At 54.3% G+C, this 25,282-nt stretch overlaps 1 protein-coding gene across 1 annotated transcript; it reads right to left on the bottom strand.

The window, feature by feature from the left end:
• Positions 1-12,137: 12,137 nt before the first annotated feature.
• Positions 12,138-16,577, bottom strand: IRF2BP2 (interferon regulatory factor 2 binding protein 2). The gene is made up of 2 exons (XM_069800727.1): positions 15,375-16,577; positions 12,138-15,110 (listed from the first exon to the last, which is right to left on the bottom strand). Exons 1-2 carry the CDS (start codon positions 16,426-16,428, stop codon positions 14,395-14,397), a joined length of 1,770 nt encoding a protein of 589 aa, XP_069656828.1. The 5' UTR covers positions 16,429-16,577; the 3' UTR covers positions 12,138-14,394.
• Between the last annotated feature and the right edge of the window lie 8,705 nt (positions 16,578-25,282).

Genomic DNA, 25,282 nt, shown 5'->3' with positions numbered 1-25,282 from the left:
AATTAATTTTCTTACATACTAGGAGAAAATATGCAGCTGCATTAGCGTACGGGAGCCACTGTATGATGGCGAGGGGCAGGGGGGGTGAAGCCCATCCAGCCCCTTTGCCCTGTGTCGTTCCCGAAGCGCAGAGCCCGGCCGTTTCTGGAGCTGCTGCCGTGTGGGGGTCTGCAGCAGCCAGGGCCATCGGGCTGCCTTCTGCAAGCTCTGTTTGTTTCTGGAAACTGAAATACCTCAGCTTCCAAATCATGACAGGAGAAGGTGCTTTACTTAGGGTTGAAATTGGAGCCAAAATCTATTCCTGGCAATGACTTGAAGGTCACGCACCAACAAAGAGTTCCTACCCCATCGGTATGTGCTATTAGACAGATGCTGCTGTTGCTCTTTCTCTGACAGTGACAGATTTTAGGCTTAGCATGCCACCCTTTCATGGGTGTGTTTGTTTTCTCCTCCAGTCTGCATTGCTCTCCTAATCCTTGTCCCCAACTCAAGTTTCACCCACTTTTGCCCTCCCCAAAGGGATGCAATTAGGCACAGCCAGTGCAAATCTTTACAGTAACAGCAAACTCCTTCCTGCCTGCCGACTTCACCAGCAATGAGATGACAATGCGACTTTGCAAGCGTGCCCTGCATAGCCTCTGGTCTCGGCATCCCCTGAGGTGAGCGGAGCAGTTCACACACAGCCCTCGTGCCCGACACAGGAGGCTGGGGACAGCTTAGGGGACTCAAAAGTGGAAGCCGGTCAGCAACCCCAAGATGTCTGCCTGGAGACATGTTCCATTGCTGTCCTTTTTCAGCTGGTGGGATCAGCACTGCACCCTAACTTCGGAGGTGGCTGTGGGGAGCGCAGCCCTGGTTTGCAGCCCTAAGGGTCTGGTTCCCTTCCTTAGATACACAGCAGAGGTCCTTCACAGGACAGATGTCTTGGTCTTCACACTCTGTGGAGGGGTTCGGGCTTCCGCAGCACAGAGGTAGTTTATTACCAAATCCGGCCATTCCCCCTTGCTCTTGTCTGGAGTAAGACACCCACCGTGCAGAATAGAAGGGAACGAAGCTCCCAAATGGGCCACCCTACTACCCCACCACCACCACTCTGGTGCCTCTCCATCTCAAGAGGATGATTTTTTTAAGGTGGGTCTCTGTGGGTGTTTGGCATATAAGGAGACATCAGTAAGAAACACAGCAAGCTGAGGGTTATGAATGGTGGCCATGGGATGGGCATGTCGATCAGGGATAAATTGGGAGTGAGGAAAGAGGACCCTGATGCACTACCCGTCCCCGTGGACAGAGATGGATTAGAGCAAACAGTTGCCTGTATTTATAACCTTCCCAACACCCTGCTGTGCCCAAAGGAGAGGAGAGAGGAAGGATCACAAGACCCTCACTGGCTGGGGCTTGGGAAAGGAAGTCTCTGAAATGTGAACGCTGGACATCCCCCCCTGGGGTCGAGATTTTCCATGGTGTCACTCCTGCTGTCACTCGTGGGGGGAGTGCTCTGGTGAGCTGATCCTCACTCCCCAGCCTGCAGGAGGGTTTTTTGGGAGCCCCAAGAGCCAACCTGAAGGGAGGCAGGGAGAAGTCTGCTCCTCTGGTCCCTGCCCCTCACCCCCTGCTGCCTCCAAGGGTTGGTGGAGCTAATTGATTTATTATGAGTACAGTCCTTTTCAGTGTGGGTCTGTGTTTATGTTTACTTTTAGGAGCTAGAGATGGTACAGATGGCTGATTTGTTTGTTCGGTATTGTTCTTTCTAGCTGCCTAGAGCTGTTTTTGTACTTCTGTATTTGTCATGGTTACTGCATACTCAAAATCTCAAGTGCCTCTTTTCCTGTATGGCAGAAAGCTTACTGAGTATCAGCTGAAAAATCACGACTGTTTAGGAGGATTCTCTCTTTCGCCCCTTTGTCCAGCACTACCCCCCATTGCCTTTGTTTAGGTGCGGAGCTCTGGGAGGCAGAAAGCCAGCTCCAGTGCAGAGGTTTCACAGAACACCCAGAAAACATGAACAATGGGCTTTCCCCTGGCTCTGAGAACCCCTAAAATGGGTCACCTCCCCTGCAGGTTAGGGAGGAACACAGGCAGGGACAACTGGCGCTGCTGGCGAGAGAAATGGTGGTGGCGAGGAGGGAAGCAGCTGCATTTGATCACACAGCATTGCTGCCCGGTTGCTGCTGGTGGGAAGAGCAAGCCTGCTGATTAGCATTCCCAAGAATACAATTAGGAGACAAGGCTATTTTCAGCGGTGTCCCCTTTCATGGCTTGCAAAGACACAAGCGCAAAGAAGCCCCGAGTAGGCGCTTCCTCCACCGCAGGCACTGGATGGCTTATATTAGCACAATGCTCCAAATCCCCTGTAAGTCCTCCCAGAAAGGGAGAGTAAATATAGTTTGTCAAACAGTTATCTTTAGCACACTGTCTCGTCTGCCAGCATGGATCTTTCTGCATGACCTCTTGCTAAGTCAGGGCAATTTCTTCTCGTTTGCTTACCCCTGCCTGCGATGCCATGCCCGGAGGGGAGCCAGGGCTCCCTGGGGCTGGGGGGAGAGAACGCTTCCACCCCCCTCGTTGACCAGGCTGGGTTATTGACCTTTAGGCCCAGTTTTTCCCATCTGTTTCAAAAGGCCAAAAATACGAGATGGAAGTTCACACAGAAGGATGGTGAAGGGAAAGTAAGCTGGCTCTGCTGGGGAGCCCCTCTGAGCTCTGGCAGACAAGGGGCCCGCTGAGTCCACACCTCTGCACCAGGTTCTCTGTAATGATGGGACCGTGGTAGGGCAAGAAACACAGGGAGGTTTTGCAGTTTTGCAGGTTTTGCAAGGCAGCCCCCTCACGGCAAGCTGCTACCTGGACAACCTGATGGCACCCGGCAGCCAAAAAAGGCCCAATCCATGTCAGGTCATGGCTATACCAGAAAGTCAGATGCCCAGGGTAAGCTGGAGCTGTACAGACGCAGTGAGAGCGCAGGCAGCTCCAGCATGCTGCGTCCCTGGGAGCGCTGGGTTTCACAGCAGGTCTCTCGCGCCCGTCGCAGCGGGCGGTGACGTGCCTCCACACAAAAATCTGCATGTCCGAACCACTAATTTTCAAACAAATAATCTCCTTTTTTTTTTAATCTTAGCAGAGTCTCATCCCTTCAGGAAACTGTCGCAGGCAACTGGTCTAACAGAAAGCTTGGAGACTCTGACATAATGAGAAGCGGGAGATTAGAGAGTTAAAGGCCCCAGCTGCTACTATAAGCTTTACTCTCCCCGGCTACACTCGGTTTGAGAGGCATCATGTTGCAGCTCCTTCCCCTGTGCCACTCTCTAGCATGGCTGGGGAACTCTCCAGAACAAGAACAAGACATTTTCGGTGCTGCCTGCCAGATGGAGAAACCCAACCACCCTCTTTCGTCAGGAGGGCCCCCGCTTCCTCCTGCGCTACCGAGCAGAGCTCTTCCAAACTCGCAGAGGCCAGGTCTTCGTCTCTGCCGTAAATCTACAGCGACTCCAGCACCGCCAGGGTTTACACGGGGGACCGAAAGCTGGGATCGGGCCTGGCGAGCTGCTGCTCATCCCGCTGGAGCTGAAGAGGGACCAGCTGTCCCATGGGGAGGCTACGCTCAGTCGTGCTCCAGGGATGGGGAGCAAACCCGCCCTGGCTGAGCATCAGGAAGGGGACAGAAGGAGAGGAGCTGTCCCCAGCATCCAACAGCCTTCTGCAGAGGATTGCATCCAACAAACCCCCTCCTGTTGACAGTAACCAAGGATAGCTCTATTAAGTATGTATCTATAAGGAATCTACCCGCTGTCGGGTGACTGTAGCCAAAGGAAAGCCAGACAGCTGCATGCCAGATATGCGGCATACAACTGCACATATTCCGTGGCCGAACCAATGCGGAGGCACCGTAACCATTTCCTACCACACGGGTTGCATGAGGGGCCCCAATCCACATGCTCTTTTCTCTGTTGGCATCACCTCCACCTTCTTTTCCTCCATTGACTTTGAGCAAGGGAGGAAGGGAGATCAGGCAGGAGCCTGTGTTTCCTGGGATGCAGGGGTACCGCTCACCTCCCTGCAGGCAGGACTTTCCTCAGCCCTCCTCTCTCTGGTAAGGCATTTTCCAGGGATGACGAGGTGCCTCCTACAGCTCTCCCGATAGAAGTGGCACCATCCCCTTGCAACTCCCCCCTGTTGAAACACTCTGCCTCGGCCCTATGCAGCCCCGGTGGGGAAATGAGATGGAGAAGTCCAGCCACAAGCTGGTCCTTCATCCAGCACAGCCTAACTCCAGCCAGCCATGTCTTGGTGGCCAGCCTTATTCGCAAGTGATTTCCCCACGGGTGTGCTACGCCAATATTTCCTGAGGTGCAAGTGCACAAGTGCAGCACAGACATGCTGGCACCCAGAAAATCACTTAGGGAGCGTATCCAGCGTTTTAAATGAAGCTTGCTGTTTCAGCTCATTTCTCGGGCTTATTCTTTTCATTTCCTCAACTTTGAAGCAACTCCTGACTCTATCGCACCTTCCACGTGCCTGACCCAGTTACGCTCGCCCCGATTCCTGCCTCCACCAGCTCCCCGGTGGGCTTGGGGGTGATGGAGCACACCCCACTGCTGCAGTCCAGCCGCCCCCCCCCATCCCAACACGGTTTGCATCTCAGGATTCACAAAGCTCTTCCCCATTAGGACACTGTTAAGGAGACAGCACCAGCAATAAAAGGCTTCAAGAAACTCTCCCAGCCCTTCCTATTTGTTATAAACCAGTGAGATGCCAGTACCAATGAGCAAAGTCTTAAAGTATATGTGAGATTCTGCTTGGAAGCTTGATGTTTTTCTCTTGCTATTCACGAATAAGGATTGTATTTCCCAGGTAAGTTAACCTGAAACACTTCTAAAGTTAGTATAAATGTGAATTCTCCAACAACATTTCTTGTTTGTTTTTCAGAAGACCAATCAAGCTTGCAGTGACAACAAACCCCCCCTTCCCTTTACTTCAAGGGAAGCAAATACTGCGGAGAAAAGTCAAACCAGTGGATCAGTAACAGCTTCAAGTCCTTCACCCTACAGATCTGCACTTCCTTCTGGTTACTCTGAAAAGCAGCCAGGAGATGCCCTGCATGGAGCCAGGAGCCCTGCAATGCTGATGACAGGAACCAGCATTTCATTTCACTCATTGGCCACCCCCTGCCCTGTTCCTTCCCATTTTTTCTAAAGACGTGCTTGTGAAAAAGTTGAGGATAGAGTAACTTCGCTCTGCTCAGGCCCAGATTGCTCCTTTGCCTTATCTGCACATACAAAGTACCCTGAAAGAACCAACATTTTTTCTGAATTATTTATAGTATATGGAAATGATAACAACATAGAAATCTGCTATGATTTAATTAATTATGAATAAGTAATAAGGTAATGCTAGCAATACATTTAACTGAAAAACCTATTTATAATGAAATTATTTCTTATAAATAATTAGAGCAAAACTGTGTGTGTTGTAACTCATCATTTACATTTAGGACCTGATTCTTCCTGCACTTCTGGTGTAACTTTACCCACAGGGATGCTCCCGTGGAGCCGATGAAGTCAATGAGAGAGCTGTTGGCAGGATAGGATCCAGTTTAGGATTAGAAGGAGAATGGATTGCAACAGAAGAAGGTCGTTTTTTCTGTTTTGTTTTTTAAACTGACTAAGGGTCAGCAATTCAGTCCCTAAAAGATGAGCTTTGCTTTTTGCCTGGAGAGCAAATTCACCTTATTTTGCCTTTCTTAATCCCATTTTAAAAGCAAATGAAACCCAGGTGACACTAACTCTGTTTCACAAGTATTGCTTACCATTTGCCTAAACCACTCTTGCCTGACTCTGTGCAACAGCTCCTGGCAACGTGTACCCTAACTGATACACTTGTGGGTACTATGACAAAACCCAAAGTTTGGTTACCGAGACGTGATGGGAGGAGGGGCACCTGAAGGAGTGTGCCATGTACCATCTCAGCAAGAGGGATTAAATTCAGACTGCTGTCACCAGCCTGTCCCTGCTGCTAGCCTGGGCCTTAGTTCACAGGAATGATGAGCAAATTAGACCAGCTAGCTTTCAGCTCCCACACTCAACAGGCAGAAGCAGGGATGGATGGCACCTAATTTAGCCTTTTTTTTTTTTTTAAAGTATATTATCTTGCTACAGTCCTTTATCTTTGCTTTGAAATCAGGTTGTTTTTTAACTCTGGTCAGGTGCAAATTGCTTCGCAGAAGCAATACTGGGTTTTGGCTGTAAGCAGTAAACAGAAAGGATGCTTCATTACCGTCACCTTCTTAAAAAGGGACAAAATGAAAGAGGAACAGATCTTGCAGTCCTGCTTTCACTGACCTAAGCCGGGGTTTTGCTTAGGAGAGGAACTCAAGGCAAGCTGCAAAACACACATTTCACTCAGAGGCTCAGGCTGGCTCCACCTGCAACAACCTCAAATGCAGCCGGTAGCCCTCTTTGCCTTTTGCCTTTCTCATCCAAAAGAAGCCTGTGCTGGAGCAGCACTCGTACCTTTTCCTATGGATTAAGCACTGCTTGGGCTTTCCGAGGGGCTTGTATGCAGTTCTCACGCAGGAGCCAAAAACCTGTAATAAAATCAGGCTCAGCAAAGGAGGAGAAAGCCCTCTGCCAACAGAAGTAGCCACATGCGCAGCCTTTGATAGGCCAAACGTAGCCCCTGAGCCACTAGCTGAACTCCCTTGGTCACCATCGGGATGAAACAGGCAATGCCAAAGCACCTCTTTGGAGCTGCTGAAGAAGAGCTTAAACGAGCCCTGAGGTGGCACCCCGTGAGAAGGGTCGATATGGCCAAACGCCAACCCTCTGGGACAGCCCCTTCCCCTGCAGGCACCTCTGAAGGTGCTCCCCCAAGGAGGGTGCTGCCGGCAGCAGGGGTGATGGGGGAAGGACGAGGGGATGCCGGCAGGGCAGGTAACCCCGTCCCTCTGCGGCCAGGGAGCAGCTAAAAAGGGAGCCCGGAACCTTGCCTACGTCAACCAGATTTACTGGTGTTGCTCCAGCCCTTCGTGGACTGTTATCCATCAAAAGCAGCACTGAAATTGGCACTCTTTGCAGAAAAGGAAGGGATCCACCCCAAAGAGCTAAATGTCAGGAAACTTATGTGACACAGGATGAAGAAACACATGCTACCGCTGCAGTTCAGAATGTTCCTGCTCAGAAGATAACCGGGAGGCAGCGTGGCCGGGCCAGGCTGGGCTGCCGGTCCGCACCTTCCACCAGCGCCAGGACCACACAAGACCTGCAGAGCCCTTGCTGCGAGTCCTCCCCGAGGGGTGGCCGGAGGCCAAATGTCTAACCACCCAGCACGCACCGCCGTTCCCAGAAAGCCTCGCTACCTGGAAAGCCTCGCCGTTAAGAGGCAGATTTCAGGAAATAACCGAATTGTGGAGGAGAGGAGCAGAAGGCAGACCTCCACCTTCGCAAGTTAATTTTAACGTGGACGGACAAAGAGCTCTGGGCAAAGAGCCACAGTAATCCAAAGAAGCAGAACTGGTGAGGTGAAATAACCATCTGGATTATAAAAATATTAATGGGGGGTATAAAGTAGCTGGTTCAGTTATGGGCACAGGTTGCCTGTCTCTCCAAAGAAAAGCAGAGGGCTTACACAAATAGAAGGGCTCTCATATGAAAGTAATCATCAAAATAGCTATTAAAAAGCACAGCTAAAAATCATTGCTTCGTGCTGCTTATCATAATTTGTTTCCTCTGGGAAAGCCAGAAGGCGCAGCTTAGACGTCTAAGCAGAAATTTTGAACTAATTAAAGTCCCTGGAATGACGAGTTAAAGCCCCAGCAGGGCCCATCCAGCCCCCTTCTTCCCAGGTGCAGGGAAGTTGATACCCAGTGCCACTACTGCATGAAGTGTTTGTTGCCCAGAGTTAATAAAGATAGCATGGTACTTTCTGCGAGGAAAAAAACACCTTCCTTCTCTAATTTCTGAAAAGGAGGTTGCCCTAACTGTATTCTCATAGGGAAAATGGATTGAGCCCTATTCAATCACCACCACAAAATCACAGGGAACTTGGTGGTTTGGTTTTTTTAATTATTATTACAGTCCGAATAGGTCGGAAAGTGTGATGGAACAAAGGGTGCTTATGCTGGTTCTGCTTCATTGCAATGCATGAAGTAGGATCTGCAAAGGTATGAGTCAGTGTGCAGGAGCTGATTTATTTCCTGATTTTTGTGAAGTGAAAGAAAGGTGATGTTCAGCACCACCTTCCCCTGCTCCCATTGAAGTCTTTCATATAGTACCCTAATTTGTGAGCTTTCTAACTATCGGCTGAGGAGTGATGCATTTTAAAAGAGAAAATTGTTTGTTCCTAGTGCTTAGCAGCAGCTGAATTAAGTAAGACCAAAAAAAAAAAAAGGAGTTGTAAATAGTCTGGACAAAATTAAATGCTTTATTGCATTATGCAGTTGTTGCCTAATATCTGTAGGTCCTCTTAGTACTGAACAGTTGGAGAATATGACAATCCTATAAAAAAGGGTTGGGGAAAACCTGGATTTCTGGTGGAAAGAAAAATTCAGGGAATCTATTTGAAAAAAAAAAAAAAATCAGGCCTCCTTCAGCTCATAAAGATGCAAAGAGAATTAAAAACCCAAAACCACAGGAAGGAGAAGGGGCTTCCTTGTGGCCCTGGCCAAGTGGGTGGCAGGGTGAGGACCCCATCCGCAGCCGGGATGCTCCCGCAGCCCACCGCCTGCCCATTTCCCAGCTGCCAGCCAGCCGCTCCGGCCCAGCCGTGCGGGAACGGGAGTTGTCTCTCGCTGCAAGGAAGCGACCTGGTGAACCAATAACCCCTTTCATCTCTGTTTACTCATCTTCTGTTTGTTTTCAAATGGTTGCCAAGAAAAAAAAGCATGAGGCATCTCTGTGGCCGGGTGGGGGGCGGGGAATAAGCGTTTTGTAGTGGAAAAGGGTAAAAGAAAACAAATACTTGGCATTTTTTGCAGTGAAGAGTGAATGCTCTCCTTCCCAGGGACAGCAGCTGAGGTCTCCATGAAAATCAGAGGCTCCCCAGGGTTTTCCAGGGAAGCCACAGCCCTCCACCGAGGAGGGCACCCTGCTGCCCTGGCACCTCGTGGCAAGCTCGCGGACAAGGTGCCCCAGGATGGGATGGTGGCACCCGGGTCTGGGGACCACCGGGGCAAGAGGTGGCAGGTCGGGGGGGGGCGCATAGAAGGGGATCCCAAGGTGGGTGCATAGCTGGGCACTGTGCAGTGCAGGGTGGGCTCTCACCCCTGCCCCGGCGCTGCATGGAGGTGGGAGCTAATGAGCAGGGATGCTTCTTGCGGTGGAATCAAATGTGATGGAAGAAACCCCTACTACAGCAGGCAGCTTTCGTGAACTTTTCCTGGCTTCTCTGTGAGTTTATTTTATAAGGGGCTTCCACTTGATGCAGCGTTTTGGGTTTTAGCATGTACTCTGCTATACCAATCTCTACAAAACTGGCTCTTGAGTGGCAGAAAGAAAAGCAAAGTTAGGTGAAGTGTGTATAAAAATAACTGCAGAGTTGTCACCCCATCTTCAGTGCACCTCTACCAACCAAGCAAGACAGCCATGTGGCCCCTAACAGGCATTTAGGAGATTTCGATGGGAGACGTGTTTCTTCTTTCCCAGAAGGGAGGCTTCAGGAGGGTTCAGCCTTTCAGGGAGCTCAGCGATTCAAATGTGAACCCTGCACTTAGTGCTCAAAGCCCACAGCTTGCTCCAGAGGCTGCCCGAAGGCAGCGAAAGAGTTACCTCCGGAGCAACAGCCCCGGGTGATGAAGTGGATAAGCAGGCACTCCATTCATCTGCCTGACCTTGGGCTGTGGCAGAGGAAAGGCATCCCCGCTGCCCCCGGGAATAAAGGCCAAGGGAAGGAGGGTGACTCCGGAGTCCTGCTGGATCCCGCTGGGAAGGGCGGCTGGGCCATCCCATCGTCCTGCTTGGAAAGCGGCGAGGGCCACCCGCTGCAACCCACCCCCTGCAGAAAGTGAACCCATACGTTGCCCAGGCCCACCTTCTGGTTTAAGAGCGGAAAAAAGTTCTGGGTTTTTGATTTTTTTTCTTTTTTTTTACTTGCCTTGTTATCTCTGGGAGCACAGGCTTGAAGGAGTAGTTTATACTGGGCTGGACTGTGCCATGTGAACAAACAAGAGTCCACTTGGGGAAAGGTGGGTTTGTCGGGGTTTTTTTAATTATTATTTTTCAAAAGCCACAGCTGGAGCTACCTCAATGCAAACGCTCCAGGAGGAGAAACATGAAATGCTGAGGGCTGAGCCTTTCTAAGCCTAATTATTGGAAGTGTCCCGTCTGTAGCCCTGTTGTGGCGAAACACGCGCTGAAGCGGTAGGAGCCAGGGCTACAAATGTCACAGTTTACGACGAGCTCAGCTACTCCCGGTGCCATTGATTTCCCCGCAGTCCAACGTCTTCTCCTCCTGCCTGAGGAGGGGCTGTGTCCGTGGGGGGACTGCACCTGGGCCGTAACACCCCGCGCTCCCCACGGGGCGACCCACGCCGCTTCGGGGAGCAAACTGGAGACGAGGAGCGGGTGCAACCGGGTGGGCAGGTGCCAGCGAGCCGTCGGCCCGGGAGGGCGAGCGGGTGGCCGGGAGTCCCCGGAGCAGCGTCCCATCCCGTCGAGTCCCGCCGACAGCGGCTGCCCCACCGGCGGGATGGACGAGCAGGGCTTGGCCCGGGCGCAGAAGGAAAGGATCCCGGGGCTCTGTTGACATAACAAACCACTAGAGAGCACTCTCAAATGTATTTATACCGTTTGCCGAAGTGCTAGTTCATAAAAACACACGGTTGCCATGGCCTGGTTTACAGCACATCTAAAAAGAGAGCTCCCAAACATACCAGGTTTTCTGAGGCCACCGCAAAGGCGGTCAAAGCCTCCCTTGCGTGGCACCTTTCCCACCCCCCGGGGACCCAGGCGCAGGGCAGCACCCGCCGGCTCCACGCACCCCCCCTTGCCCCACACTGCTGCCCGATTACAAATACGTGTCGGAAACAGTATTAAAAAAAAAATTGAAAAATACTGCACTTGGGCAACTATAGCTTTTTCGAGTTTTCTTTTTTTATATACAAAAAAAATGCAAGAAGTATTTAAAGCTCCTAGTTTCCTTATACTTAGTTCCAGAAGTGAAGAAAAAAAAAATCAATGTAAAAATGTCAACAGGTTAGTTCAGCAGCTATCAACAAAAGCACCATACAGGTGATCAGCCAGGAAAGAAAGATCTTTGAAAAAAAAGGGATGGAAGTAGGTTTGAAAAAAAAAAATTTAAAAAAATCACACATTCTTCATTAAAACACTTTTAATACTACACAAGTTACAGTATCACCTTTTAAAAAGTTTAAAAAGGAATATTAACAGCAGCACTGTTTCAGCTAAAGCACTTCAAAATAATAAAAAAAAAAAAGAAAAAAAAAAGAAAAAAGCTAGTAGCCCAGCAAGTAGTAAACTGGTATAAAGGGAGAATCCACCAGAGCGTTATTGTAACTCAGTAAAGCAACCAAAAGGAAAAAAGCAACACTGAATGTGAGAAAAATGAGCTATGTATGAACACCCTCAGATTTTTTTTTTTTTTTCCCCTTTTTTTTTCGTTTTGTTTGTTTGTTTTGTTTCCTTTTGCCATTCTTAAGTTCTATGGTGCAGGTTAGACTTGGCCAGGGTCTGGGGGCTGAGCATCAGCTGAGCGAGCGTAGCCACCACGAGCCATTTCTTTTCCACCTACATTGTTCCCAGGCCACTGCCTGGCATCACTGGTGGGGAGTTTCCATCCTCTCCAGGAGTCCCAGAGCTGCGGGAGCGGGGCGGCTGGCGGGGAGGAGGAGGAGGAGGAGGAGGAGGAGGAGGAGGAGGGTGCGCTTCCTCACTGCCCTCTCTGCCCAGTCCCACCAACATCCCTCAGCCCCAAAACAAGGGGATGCTTTGTCAGGAGCAGGTCTTGCCCTCGGCAGGCTGCGAGCTGGGCCACCTTGTAACGCAAAAGGGGGAGCCTTTTTAGGGAGGCTTTGGGGTTTCGGTTTTGCTTCTTTTTTAAGAGTAGGGATACCACCTTAATCAAAAACATGAGCTTCATCCCATGCGAGGTATTATGCCAAGCAACTTTGAAGAACTTGTTACCATCTATCAACTCAAAATCCATTTTTTTTTAATAAAGTGCCTAAATACACATTTACACAGATCATAGTGGTTCCAAAGAATCCTTTACAGTTGGTTTTTTTATATATAGGTATATATATAGGTATATATATATATAATGTGCGTTTTCTTCAAATTGGCTAAATGTGTTTACATAAGACACCAATCTTGACTATAGGTATAAGTTTTAAAGCGTAATATTGACTCAATGAATTTGTTTATCATGCAAGTCTTACCTAATATTACATTGACCTGTAATATGGAACACAATGTAGTGGGTGTGCTCATTAAACACTTCATAAAAAATTACTGTGCATGTGCAGTTCTGATCTTCAAATACTAATCATGACCATTTCTTTTTTTTTTTAGAAGAAAAAAGAAAAGTAGTCTTCCAAAAAAGATCTACTCTGCATTAAATTGCAGTCTGAACATCATCACAATAAGAACAGTTGACTAAAAAGCACCCAAAATTCTTCAAATTATAGTCGGCTGAACAGACTTTTCCTCCTCCTCTTCCGATACTGAAAGTGTTTATTAGCCCGTCCCCGGGAAGGGACGACCTCGCCACCCTTTTGCTCAGAAACAACCACTTATAACTGAGTTATAAACACCTCGACAGAAGGGCTCGTACAGCTGCAGCGTTGCCAACGAACTATAAACAGCACAAAAACATCACTATAAGACTCGAACTATTTCTAGTAACCAATGATTTATTGATTTTAGAAGTCTGCTTGGTGATGCAGAAGCGTGATCAAAAGAAGTGGCTTTACAAAAGAGTTCTCCAAAGTAGCTTAAAAGGCAGGGCCAGGGCCATTATGTGCAGCCCTAATTGCTTTCATTTCAACCAGTTTATATTTTCATTTTCAAAGAATAGCAGTAGGTTTGTTTCAAGCACACGTAATAAGGAAATTACAGGTTTCCTCCACCCACATTTGGGCTGTCACTGATATGCCCGCAGGCAATCTGGCAGAGCCTCAGTCACTGCTGTCACTGTACCACACCGTACCTGCCACTACTTGGAAATACCGGGTCAGCGGTAGTAACAAACAGCAACAGCACTAGAGGTGACTGATAAGCAAACTCAAAGTCCACCTGCACTATCTGAAAATCAAAGTAAAATTAAAAAAAAAAAAAAAAAAAAAAAGAAAAAAACAAAAACCAGTCTCTCCCCCACCTCCCCAGCTTTGTCCAAAGACACAAAAGCCCCAGAAGTGACGCTGAAGACCTTCAAAGATGGCAGTGCTACGTTGGCACCTTTGCCAATCGTATAATTAAGTTTGTTATCATAATTCCACATTATGGTATGTAATTGGTGAATAAATGCAGTTTTGTAATCTTACACTGATCACGTGAACTGCGGTCAATTTTGCCTTAAGAAAGGAGAAAAAAAAACAAAAAACAAAAAACCAACCAAAACACACCAAACCAAAACCAAACCAACCCAGAACTCCCTAACTCAACAGCGCCTCTCGGACACCTCTCCACATCCTACTCCGGAGGCAACTTCCCTTGAGAAACACAGAGGAATTTAGGACTGGATCTGGCGGATCTGCCATCGCAACCCGAGCCGCGCGTTTCTGGGAAAAAGCCCTCCTGCTCCCTAAGCTCGCCTGGCCGGCGGGATGGCAAAGGGCATCCCCGCCTTGGCTAGCCACTCTTCTCCCCAACCGCCTCAGACCAAGCCTGCATGCGACCAGCTCTACAGGACAGGGGCCAGGAATAAGGAATCACAGACAGTAAGGCAATCTTTACAATGTCAGAAAGTGTATTTGGCATTTAAAAAAAAAAAAAAGAAAAAAGAAAAAAAAAAAGAAACAAGTGCATACAAATACAGCTAGAAGCATTTCTGTTTTGCCAAGTGCTCTCTAAAAAAAGCAGCGCAAGTCACAGCCTACATTGAACAGTAACTGTCACCAGGGAAGCACAACAAATAGTTGCTATAACAAAAGAGAAAAAAAGGAAAGAAACAAAAAACAAAACGAAAAAAAACCCAAAACAAAAAAAAGGAAAAAAAGGAGAAGAATTAGAAGAAATGCCTTTATAATAAGTACATACCTTTTGTCTTCAAAAAATATAGAAACACAATGTATTCAAAAAAATCAAAATTATACAGCCATGTTTATGAAGTCTACATTTCCCTTGTCTTGGAGATATATATATATATTTATATATATATATTTATAGATATGTACAGAATTCGAGCAGTTCGAGTTCAAGGTGGCGGCGGGCGGCGGGAGCGGGCCAGTCACGAGTCCCTCTCCTTTTTCACTTTCACGTCTCCGGCCAGGATGGTGGCGATCTCCCCCTGCATGAAGGCCCAGGGGACGTTGGAGCCGACCAGGGGACACTTCTCCCCGCTGGGACAATACACCTCCCCGCTGGCTCCCTGCTGCTTGATGCTCTGCCGGGAGCAGGGGAAGCAGAACTTGTGGGAGGGGACGGAGGGGCACTGCACGAAGTGGGTGTCCTCCAGGCGCTCGTGGCAGAGGGTACAACACAACGGGACGCTGGCGGCGAGGGACGAGTCCGGCAGGCTGGCGGGGTGGACGGGCTCCAGCCCGCCCGCCGCGGTGGCCCCCTGGCCCGGCACCTCCCTGCCGGGGCCCAGCCTTCTTTGGTTCATGGCGGAGGGCGAGGGGGGGCTGCTGCTGTTCCTCCGCGTGGTGGAGTGGACCTGGTTGGCGTCTTTGGAGGCGTGGTTGCCCCCGGCATTGTCCGCCACCAAAATGAGGGCGGCCATGGGCGACTGGCCGTTCTGGGCCGCCTCGGGCGGCGTGGTCCGGTTGGAGTGGGGCGAGGCGGTGGGCGGCGGGGGCGACATGAAGGGGGTGGCCGTCAGCGGCAGCTTCATCCCTTCCGACGAGGTGGGCAGCCAGGGCTGCACCTCCCCGTTGATCTTCGGGGGGCCCGCCTCGCCCTCCGGCTCGGGGGAAGGCTTCCTCTTCCGGGCGGCCCGGGCCCCTGCAGAGGCAGAGGGGAGGAGGAGGAGGGTGAGAAGGCAGCGCAGTCGCAACGCGCCGCCGAGCACGGGGGTCACCGCCGTGCGACCGCAGAAACGGGTGGCCGCGGCCACCCCCCCCCCCCCCCCGGCCACCCGACCACCCCGGCCGTCGGGCCGAAGCCGCCCGGGATCCCCCCGCCCCGCACGCCGGGCCAGCACCCCCAGCCTCCCCCCACCCCCCCGCCCCGCCCTGCCCACCGCCCCCCGGCCCGCCGGCGCCTCACCTGGCTTGGCCACGGCGCCGTTGGTCTCGTAGCCCAGCAGCCTGCCGCCCGCCATGCCCGGCTCCTTCTTGAACTTGCTGTCGAAGGGGGGCACGGTGTGGGCGCCGTGCTGGTGCAGGGCCAGCAACGTGTCCCGCACCGTCTTGGGCTTGGCCAGCCACTCCTGCTCGCCGCCCGCCCGGCCCTTGCCCTCGGCGGCCAGCTCCGCCGCCGCCGCCGCCGGCAGGCTCTCGGCCGAGCCCCGCTTCTCCTTGGCGCCGCCGTCGTGCTCCCCCGCCGCGCCGCCGCCGCCGCCGCCGCCGCCGCCGGCCGAGGAGGAGGAGGAGGACGAGACGGAGCCGGGGCGCTTGTGCCCCAGCTCGCCGGGCTGCCCCGCCGCCTGCCCCGCCGCCTGCGCCGCCGCCGCCGGCTGCTGGGGGACGGGCACGGCCATCGGGGCGGGCGCGGCGGAGATGGCGGCCAGCGAGGCGGCGGCGGCGGCGGCGGCGCGGCTGCCCAGGCCGCCGATGGCGGCGGGGAGCCCGGCGCCGTTCACCAGCGGCACCAGGGTGGGGGGCACGGCGTGCGTCCGCCGCGGGTTGGGGCTCTGCCGGTTGAGCTCGGGCGGCTCCTCGGGCTTGGGGAAGCCGTTGGGCACCAGGATGCCGTTGACCTGCCGGCCGCCGCCGTACTCGGCGCCCAGGCGGGGCGGCGGCCGCTCGGCCGCCAGCGAGTAGCGCTCCAGGGGCTGCGGCGGGGGCCGCGCCGCCGCCTCCGCCGCCGCGGGGTGGCCGAGCTGCTGCTGCTGCTGCGCCAGGAGCTCCTTGGCGGAGAGCGGCGGCTGCTTGGCGTGGGGCGGCGGCGGGGCCCGGCCCTCGGGGAAGCAGCCGTGCGCCCGCTTCAGCTGCCGCGCCGTGTCGATGACGAACTCCACGCGGTCGGCGCCCTCGTAGTTGACGCAGCCCCGGCAGACGGGCTCGGTGAAGTCCCAGATCATGGCCCAGGGCATGCGGGGCAGGTCGCACAGGTAGCACGACTGCCTGCGGGAAGCAGCCGCCACCGCCGCCGACGACATGTCCCGGCCCCGGGGCAGCGGCGAGCGCCCCCCGCTCCGGCTCCGGCCGCCGCCGCCGCCGCCGCCTCCTCCGCCCCTCGCCACCGGAGTCCCGACGGGGAGGCTCGGGCGCCGCGGCCGCAGCGGGACCGTCCGCCGGGCCCCCTCCCCCTCGCCTTCCTCTTCCGTGCGCTGGAGCGGGGCGCGGCGGGCGCCCCGGCAGGCAGAGCCGCTGCGGGGGACGCCGCTCCCCTCGCCGTCTCCGCCGGCGGCGCTCACAGGGCGGCGGGGACGCGCATCTCCGCGGCGCGGCTGGCGCAGGGCTGCGGCCGCTGCCGCCCGCACGGCTCCCCCGCTCGCTGGCTACTACGGGGCGGCGCGGGGCGGCGGGGGCCGGCGCGGCGCGGCGGGGCGGGCGGGGCGGGGACTGCCGCGGGGGCCGGGGCCGGGGCCGGGGCTGGCGGCGGCGCCGTGCCGTGCCGGGCTCCAGCCGCCACCGCCGCCTCTGCGCGCCGCCGCCTCGATTCTTCGACAGTGCCGGCCGCGCCTGCGCGATGGGCGCCCCCGCCCCGCCGCCGCCGCCGCCGCCGCCGCGATCGCGGCCCCGGCCCCTGCCCGCGCCCCCGCCACCGGCACCGCCACCGGCACCGGGGGTTCCTCCCGCCGCCGGGGGGGCGCCGCGCCCCCGCCCCGTCTCGCCCTCGGGGAGGGCTGTGGGAGCGGGGAGGGGACGAGGCGCGGGGGGGGGGGGGGGGGGCGCGCCGCACCTCCCTCCTTCTTTTCTGTTATTATTTGTGTTTTTAGCACTGTTTCCTGCGCCGCCGAGGGGCTCTGCCGAAACCTGCCACCCGCGGACGCAGAGATGCGCGGGGCGCCTCCCGCAGTGCGGGGCTCGGTGTTCGTGTCCCCGTCCCCCCCCCGCCCCGCTCGGCCGGTGACCTTGGGCACGGCGCGGCGCCCCGTGGCCCCGGGCCCCCTCCCGCGGGGCCGGTCAGCGCCACCTCCGGGCCGGGGCCGGGGCCGGGGCCGGGCGCCCCTCCCGCGCTGCTGCCCGGCTTTGTTCTCCCCGCCGGGGCAGGAGGCACCATTCTAAATAAATACGACGATTACCCTTTTTTTTTTTTTTTTTAAACTGTTGTCATTGTGCACAGGAAATAAGACGTTCTAGATTTCCTGTCATTTTCAACCACAAACCAGCGGTTCTCTAATGCAGATTAGCAAAATTCACACAGACTAAGCAAACGCCGTCTCCTTCCCCCCCCCCCCCCAAAAAAAGAAAAACCTGCAGACATGTTTTCCCCGTCCCCCTTCCAAGCTGCGAATCGCTCATCCGCCGCCTGCATCCACACCGAAACACAGGGCGCGGGCGAGGGAGGAAGGGAGGGAGGAAAAGACGGTGTTCGCTCTTCCCGTTTAGCCACGGGAGGTGAAGCGAGCCCTCCCCGGCCACATCCCGCCACGTACGGCCGGCTGCACGCCTCTGCCCGGGCAGGGTAAACACGGCGGAGCCCGCTCCCCCCCCCACACCCCCCCCCCCGACGCCCGTGCTCGGGCCGCCCTTCCCACGGCGTTATGTAGGTTACGGGGGGAGGGGGGGAAGGAGGGCGGGAGGCGGGGGCCGGCGGGGGCCGGGGAAGCTCTGACGTCCGCCGCAGCCTCCGCTGCCGCCGCCGGGAGGTGCCTCCCGGAGCCCGTCAGCCGCCCGACGGCGCGGACGGGGCCGCTGCGGGGCCGGGAGCGCCGCCGCCGGGCCGGCCCCCCCTCAACCCCCCGCGCCAAGCGCCGCCTCCCGCCGCCGCTCTTCCTCGGCACGGCGAGGGGGGTTTGGCGGGGAGCGGGGGCAGCAGCCGCCCCCCACGCCACCCCAGCTCCCGCCGGGGCCCGGCGGGGCTGCGTGGAGCTGCCGGCCGTGTGCCCCCGCGGCGGAAGGGGCTTGCCCGGCCCTGGCGCTGGTTCCCAGCGCCGGCCCCCCCTGCCAGCTGGGGTGACTTTGCAACTGCACGCCCGGCCGGGCGTCCTGGAGGCGCCGGGTTGTTAACGAGCAAAACAAACACCCGCCCCGGCCCCCGACCCAGACCCGCACGTCGGGGCGGCGGCCGCGGCTGCTGTCCCCGGAGCCCTCCCGGTTCGGGGGGGGGGGGGCAGGAGGAAGGGGAAGAGGAGAGCCCGGCCGGGGGGCGGCCCCGACGTGTCCCCGGAGAGCCAAGGGTTAACGTGGGCTCGCTTTTCCCGAGCAGCCCTCCTTTCACATTGCATCAAAGTCCTTTAAAGCTGTTTCTCTTCCCTCCTCCCCTCCCCGGCTGGGAAGACGCTTTATCCATGCATGCTAAGTAAACAGATCTTTGTTTTTGTCTTCCACCCACTGCCCTCTTTCTCCAGCCCGGAGCTGGAGCCTCGCCAAGCCGGCTGCAGCGATTGCTGCCTCCACACACTCACACACACACACGGGGGGGGAGAAGCCGGGTTTCTCGGGTGAGGCAATGCGCCTGCAATTGGCAGGGACAAGGCAGGAATTGTAATTGCACTTCATCATGTGATGGCTTATGAAAGAGGAAGTTTGGATGTTTTAGTCACGTACTCCTTTGCCCTCTTGCTTTAGCCTCCAGGTTCTCCGAAGGAAAAAATTACATATATTTATATATACTGGTGGAAAGCCAAGAAACAGTGTGTTTGCACATTTCAGATCGTGAACAGAGCTGGAGTGCTAGCTGAGTGAGGCTGCAGGGGAAGAAGAAAGCAAAGCTTTCAGCTGTGGCAAGCTTTTAACTGCAGGACAGAAAATGTGATCTGTATTTATTTTCCTTTATTTCTAATGAAAACTAGCTGCTTGGAAAAGTCGAGTGGTATTCAGTTCTTGCCGCATTTGCCGCCTTTGAATTCATTCTGGTGGAAAAGGCAAAAAAAACCCACGTTACCAAGCTCAACGTCAAAAAGCTGATAAAAAAATAGTGGCAGTGCTACATAGGAAATGTGGTTTATGTATCAAATCACAAAAAAAAAGTCCTCAAAGCTGCTGACTGTTACAGCAGTAACTGCACAGGAATCGAATAGATAATGCATTTGTTTCTTGTTCCTTTTTCTTTTTTGGAAACAGAAACCATCCTTTCGTGCCCGATCTCTGTGAAACGCCCCTCGCTATGACATGCCAACGCTATAGATAGGAGCAGCGAGTGCTGGAGGACATCTGATGGGGCATGGGGGCCACGCAGGGCCAGGGCAGTGCCTGGCCGAGGAGCACCGTGGTGGCACGGATGGGACCCCAACGCGGTGCGGGAGGCCTTCGCCTTGTCCCGGTTGCGCCCAGTGCCATGGTTGAGGGAAGGAAGGGAGAGGAGAGGTCAGAGCGGGGCAGCTCTTCAAGATGAACACTGTCTGCCACCCCCACATCAACGCCATGGCGAGCCCCTTCCGAGCCCATGCTTTTTGGCATTTTTCTGAGGTCTTGCCATCTTTCTCTGCTCCTCCGTCCCTGCAGGGACCCGCTTTCCTTCCCACCTTTCCTCCGTGCGGGTAGCAGCGATCGCATGCAGCCCCTTGCCCAAGAACTGTGCCCCCAGCCTGCACTTCGCCCACGTACCCATCCTCCGTGGGACCTGCCTTTCCTTCTGTGTCCCAACCAGTGCTCCCCACCTGCTCCCCTGCGCCCTTGGCATTCCCCTTTCCCTCCCAGTCAAGGGCTGCCCCACGTCCTTCCCCTGCTGCAGATCTGTGCCGCTTCCTCCGTGGGTCTTATTTCTATCCTTCTGTTGGGGCAGAAGTCCTGCAGGGTGGTAGCAAAATGGCCAGAGCCAAGGTGGGAAGGGTGATTATGCTGGAGGGTGCTACCAGCTCTCCTTCATTGATCTGTAAGGAATTATGGAGGCTACTCTCCCAGAACTGAGAGGGGAGAGGCAGGGAATAGTCCCTGAAGTTTTGGATTTGGTCAGATACAGGTGATTTGGGGCCAAGGAGCCCACCGAAGCAGTGCCATCGTGGCTGAAAGCAAGACGTGCCAGCTCAACCTGCAGGAACCTGACAGCAGATTAGAGCCTCTGCCAGCGCATGGCCGGGAGTGCGGTCATTGCGTATTTGTTATAATGTTTGTAGAGCCTGTGCTGAGAGGAGAGTTCAGGTGGGAACAGAGGAGCTTTGCCTCCACTCCGAGGCGCCTCCTGATTTTACAGCATCTCTGCTGTTTTTATTCCTACTGGAGATGGCAGGTTGCTCCAGAGGATTTTCCAGAAGGCTGAATGAATGCGGGTTTCAGTGGACTTCTCGCCTAGGTGAGGATAATGTGATTTTTGCCAACAGTTCAGAAGCCCCTAATGCAACTGCCAGATCTTGCTTGTAGGCAGCTGCTCATGTTTGCCTGTAAGAGTGAGCTCCTGGTCACCATTTTAGGAACACCAAAACTTTTGATTTTCATTTAAAACAGTCCATCATTTTGAAGATGAAGCCGCACCACCACCCTTTTATGCATGGCTTTTGAGATGTGTTTCAAACAGCAGTTCAGGTGATGTTCTGCTTTCACGTTGATGCTGGTTCCAACACCAGCCTCATGGCACGCTGAAAAGAGAAGAATCTTAGAGAAAAAGAAAAATTCCTATCCAACAGTGTTTTATTTAGTGCCACAGGAAAAAAAAAAGATACTGATGCAAACAAGAGTATCATCAGGCGCAGCCTGTTGACATAAATAGGCTTTGGACAGGCTCATGGTAAGCCACCGATCCTGCAGGTGTTTACAACCACTTACAACTTTATTCACACGAGCATCACTATGAATGTAAAGCCATGTGCGCTTACGTGCTCGTGGGACGAGAGCACGCTTCCCTGGGAGCCGCTCATCGGCGGCGTGCTGACGGCTGCCCTGCCCTGCAAGCTGGAGTTGCCTGCTGATGGCAGGAGCTGACAGAAGCACTGGCAGAAAAAAGACTCCACCGAGGCCGGAGGGAGGTTGCCGCATTAGCTCCCTGCAAGGCAGGACGTGACCGAGGATTGAGAGGGACTCGAGCAGCTACTCAGTGTCTGCCTTTTGCCATACACGGGGGCCTTTTATTAACTCCTTGAAGACAGCTGAGTTGTGGCGTTAACTTCTGAAGAGCTGCGAGCCACCCAAGCAGAGCCTGCCTAGAAAAGGAAGCTGCAGGAGGACACTGGTGTGCCATTAGTTCAGGGATATCTCCCGAAATATGGAGATGCTGTGTATGCTGCTATTCTGCTATGATTTTTTTTGCTCTACAAAGTTTGGGCAGGGCTAGTTACCAGGGAGTCGCAGTGTGAGCAAGAGCCTGGGTGCTACAGCTTCTGCTCCATTGGTGGGCTCTACCCTAGGCGGTTTGGAGCAAAAATTGCATGCTTTCCTTAAAAAAGGAAGCAATTCTGTTTTTAACTGAGCGGTTGACTTTACGCCCTCTTTTCAAGTAGCAGTAGGAAAAAAGCAGCGAGGAAAAGATCATGGAAATACTTGAGAAATTCAGAGGTTACTACCCTCCGAAGAGAAAAACTTCAGAGAGATACTTCCAGATGCCAGAAGAAAGGGCAATTGATGTGGAAAAGCTTCCGCCCCTTATCCCCAGGCTGGGTAAATAGGCATGTCGGGTTATCCCATTTACACCCTGCCTTGGTGCTCTGCATTGCGAGCCACAGTCGGCAATTGTCTGCAGGCGAGGGGGGCAGGAATGTGGTGGCCGGGGGCTTCCCGGGGCGTAGGCAGAGCGGCCGGCCGGGTGACCCCTTCCCAAAATAAACAGGAAGCCTGGGAAACCGTGACCCCTCCGCGACACCGCGCCGGCTCTGCTCCCGGCCTTCTGTGCAGGAGTCGACAGCCTTCCAAGTACCCTCTGAAAATTGGACAGGGGCGAGCACTTCACAGGAAATGTTACAAAATAAGAGCAGAAACAGATCGTCTGTTGAAAAAATTACAGAGGGCTTTAAAACTCCTTCTATTTAAGCCCCCAGAGAGTCGTATTCCTTGTCTGCGCTTCATCCCCCCAAGCCCACATCCATGCAGCGTGCAAAGCACTGAGTAGCTGCAAAGAAGGGCCAGAGCTTCCCTTTCTGCGTGCGTCGAAGGGCTGGTGTGCCCGAGGGAAGCAAGAAGAGGAGCCCCAGGGAGGGTGCGCCAAAGGGTTTCTCAGTTGGGCTGGGGAGTTTGGGCTGGAAAACGCTTTTTCCCTGTTTGAGGGAGTTGGCGGCGAGGTCCTCACACAAAATAAAAGTCAAAACCGAGGCTCAGACCTTCTTGAAGCCCGGGCCAGAGCTGTTAAAGCTGTTTCCAGCGTGGGAGTTCCTGCATTACCAAAACGTCCCCCTGAAGCAGCAAACTGGTGCTCGCTGACAGCTCCAGCTGGCAAGTCACCTCCCGAGCCCGCCAGAAGAGCCAGCCGTCCCTAAAGGCCCCCCTGCCTTGGCGGCCGCCAGCCCCACAGTTTGGGGCAGGACAGGATCACGGCTGGCAGGGCAGGCAGCCCAGCTGAAGGTGGTCTTTGCTGCTGCCTTCAAGGTTTCCTGCCAGCGTCAGTGGTTTTGCAGTCCCACTTTTCTGCTCGCCTGGCGGTTGCCTCGTCCTCCCCACAGGGTGCAGGCACCCGGAGGGGCTGGGGGCTCGGGGGGGCAGGTGCTGATGGGTTTGGCCTCCGCGCAGATCGGGTAGTTCAAAGAGATTTGAAGGGAGAGAAGAAAGGGGAGATGGATTTCCTCTCCGATTACTTAGCAATCACTAGGGTTTTATAGTTACCAAACACTGGCACTCGCCTAGCTGGGTAGCAAGATGCACCGTGCTGGTGCCCTCCCTGGCCATGCTCCCCTATCCCCCCACCTCAGGGGGGCTGCTTTTTAGGGGAAACAGTACAACTATTGGAGTGACGTGCAGCTGCTACAGGAGAGTCTCTTGAACAAACCACTCTTCCTTCAGGAGGAATTTCGGGCATTGGCATGCAAAGGCTGCGAGCCAGCGTGTGAGGCTGCAGCCTCCGTTTGTTCCAGGCACATTGAGGTACAGTTGGGGTGCCCACATTCTGCTAGTCATTGCAGCTATATTATTTTACTTTCGCAATGCAACAAGAGTTAACAGAAATGTGCCCAAATCTGAGAAAACACAAAATGCAAATGAAATTTGTTTCTGGCCCCCCTGGCACTGCCTCTCATTCCTCTCCCTTTCTCTCCTCCTGATGCCCAGGCGGTGCCCTTCATCTGCAGAGAGCCCCTCAGGGAGCAATCCGGGCAGGGGGGAAATGCTCTTCTCTGTGCTTCAGCCCCTAGCCGTACCTTTTTGCTCACTGCTGTCTAATACGCTAAGTAAAAACTAGTAAAAAAGGGTATTTTTATCTTCTTGTACATTCTGTCATATGCGTAGTATTCTACTGTGTGGCAATGCTGAGGAGCAATGATGCATTTGTAAACTTAAACAGCAGAGCTGTATTGCATTACCTCATCCTGTCCACTTGTACTTTCAGGCAAAAAATCACACCCATCCCTTTTCCAGGCACCTACATCCCTCCTGCTCACGCTGAGCTCCAGAAAGAGGTGCCTGCTAGGAAGTACAGTTGAGTTCATATTTGATAAAAAGAACACCAGCATCATTAATAACCGGTAGACCTGTGCTGGAACTGGCAATTAAACTCTGCCTCCTCCTCTGAATTTCAATCATTAAAGGAACTTGCCAAAAGGGACTTGCGTACCACTTAGTCTCCCAAATGGGACTGGATGAGGGACTGAGGACCAGTCATCTGTGTAATGGGACCCGCCGAGGTCCTTGCGTCATGCCTGAGGAATGGCTGCGCCGGTGAGCTCGCTGGGGCGCCTGCAGAAGCTGCTTGCACAGCCGCCACTTGCTGCTGATTCAGGGGTCTCGCACGTGCGCTTGGAAGGTGCCAGACAGGCGTCCCTCAACAACCCGCTCCCTAACCCGTCTCACCACAGTTTCAACATGCAGTCCATCATGATCAGGAGCACCAAGCAGCTGCCTCTTTGCTCCATGGTCTGCTTGGAGAGTCCTTTATGCCAACGGCAGCCAGCATGGAGGACACCGCTGTCGTTTTGTGTCAGACCCCATGGCAGCTTGCTGAGGCATGGGCAGACATGTCCACACCTCCTTTAACCCCCCCGGGGAGAGCAACAACAGGGAAAAACCACTTCAGCGTAGACGTCAGCAAGGACTAGTTACCTAGTGCTGACCAGGGCCCCTCCAGTTGTCTCCCTGGCCGCGGTGGAGATGTGGCCCAAGAGTCAGAGGAAAGTCCTCTGCTTCACTTCTCATATGCCCTGCGCAGCCTCAGAGGTGAATAACTTCTGGATATCGCAGATCTGGGATGGGTTCCAATGGCTGATCCAGAGGCAAGAGGACGATCATCTTCATCATCCATTTTCCCTCTGCCGGTTACTATTATTGCTAACTGCCGTTCCACACACATAGTAATTAAGTGGAAAAAATACAGACTAAATGAAAAAGGGTACGAGCCTCTCAAAAACATCTCTGTGCTAGCTGCAGCCTGACTCAGCCTTCAATTAACATTCTTACTTAAAATAGTTTTGTTATACAGCTTTTGTTATATCTTACATAATAGCAGGCCAAATCACCGCCCCAGAGCACCAGGCTGAAGATTGGAGCTTGGCCCCGGTCTCCTGGGCACCATCTCATCCTGTCTTTGATCCAGATGGCCTTGGACGTGGGTAAGCTACCAGAGGAGAGTGTGCAGTACACCTGCGGCACTGCCTTGGCGGGCACATTGAACTGGCACTGCCACCAGAAGTAGTGGTCCCGCTCTCTCCCATCCCGGCTGCTCGGTTCTGCCCGGCCTCTGTGTCGCGCCGGTGCGGCTGCTGGCGCAAACGCGGCAGCACCGACAGCCACAGCGCAGCTAAACGTGCCCCAGTGCCCCCATCTCGCTGCTCTGGG

The sequence above is a fragment of the Haliaeetus albicilla genome, chromosome 13, assembly GCF_947461875.1.
Source record: "Haliaeetus albicilla chromosome 13, bHalAlb1.1, whole genome shotgun sequence".
NCBI classification, from domain to species: domain Eukaryota; kingdom Metazoa; phylum Chordata; class Aves; order Accipitriformes; family Accipitridae; genus Haliaeetus; species Haliaeetus albicilla.
Note: the sequence above shows the minus strand (reverse complement) of the source record. Positions and strands in the feature narration are given on the sequence as shown.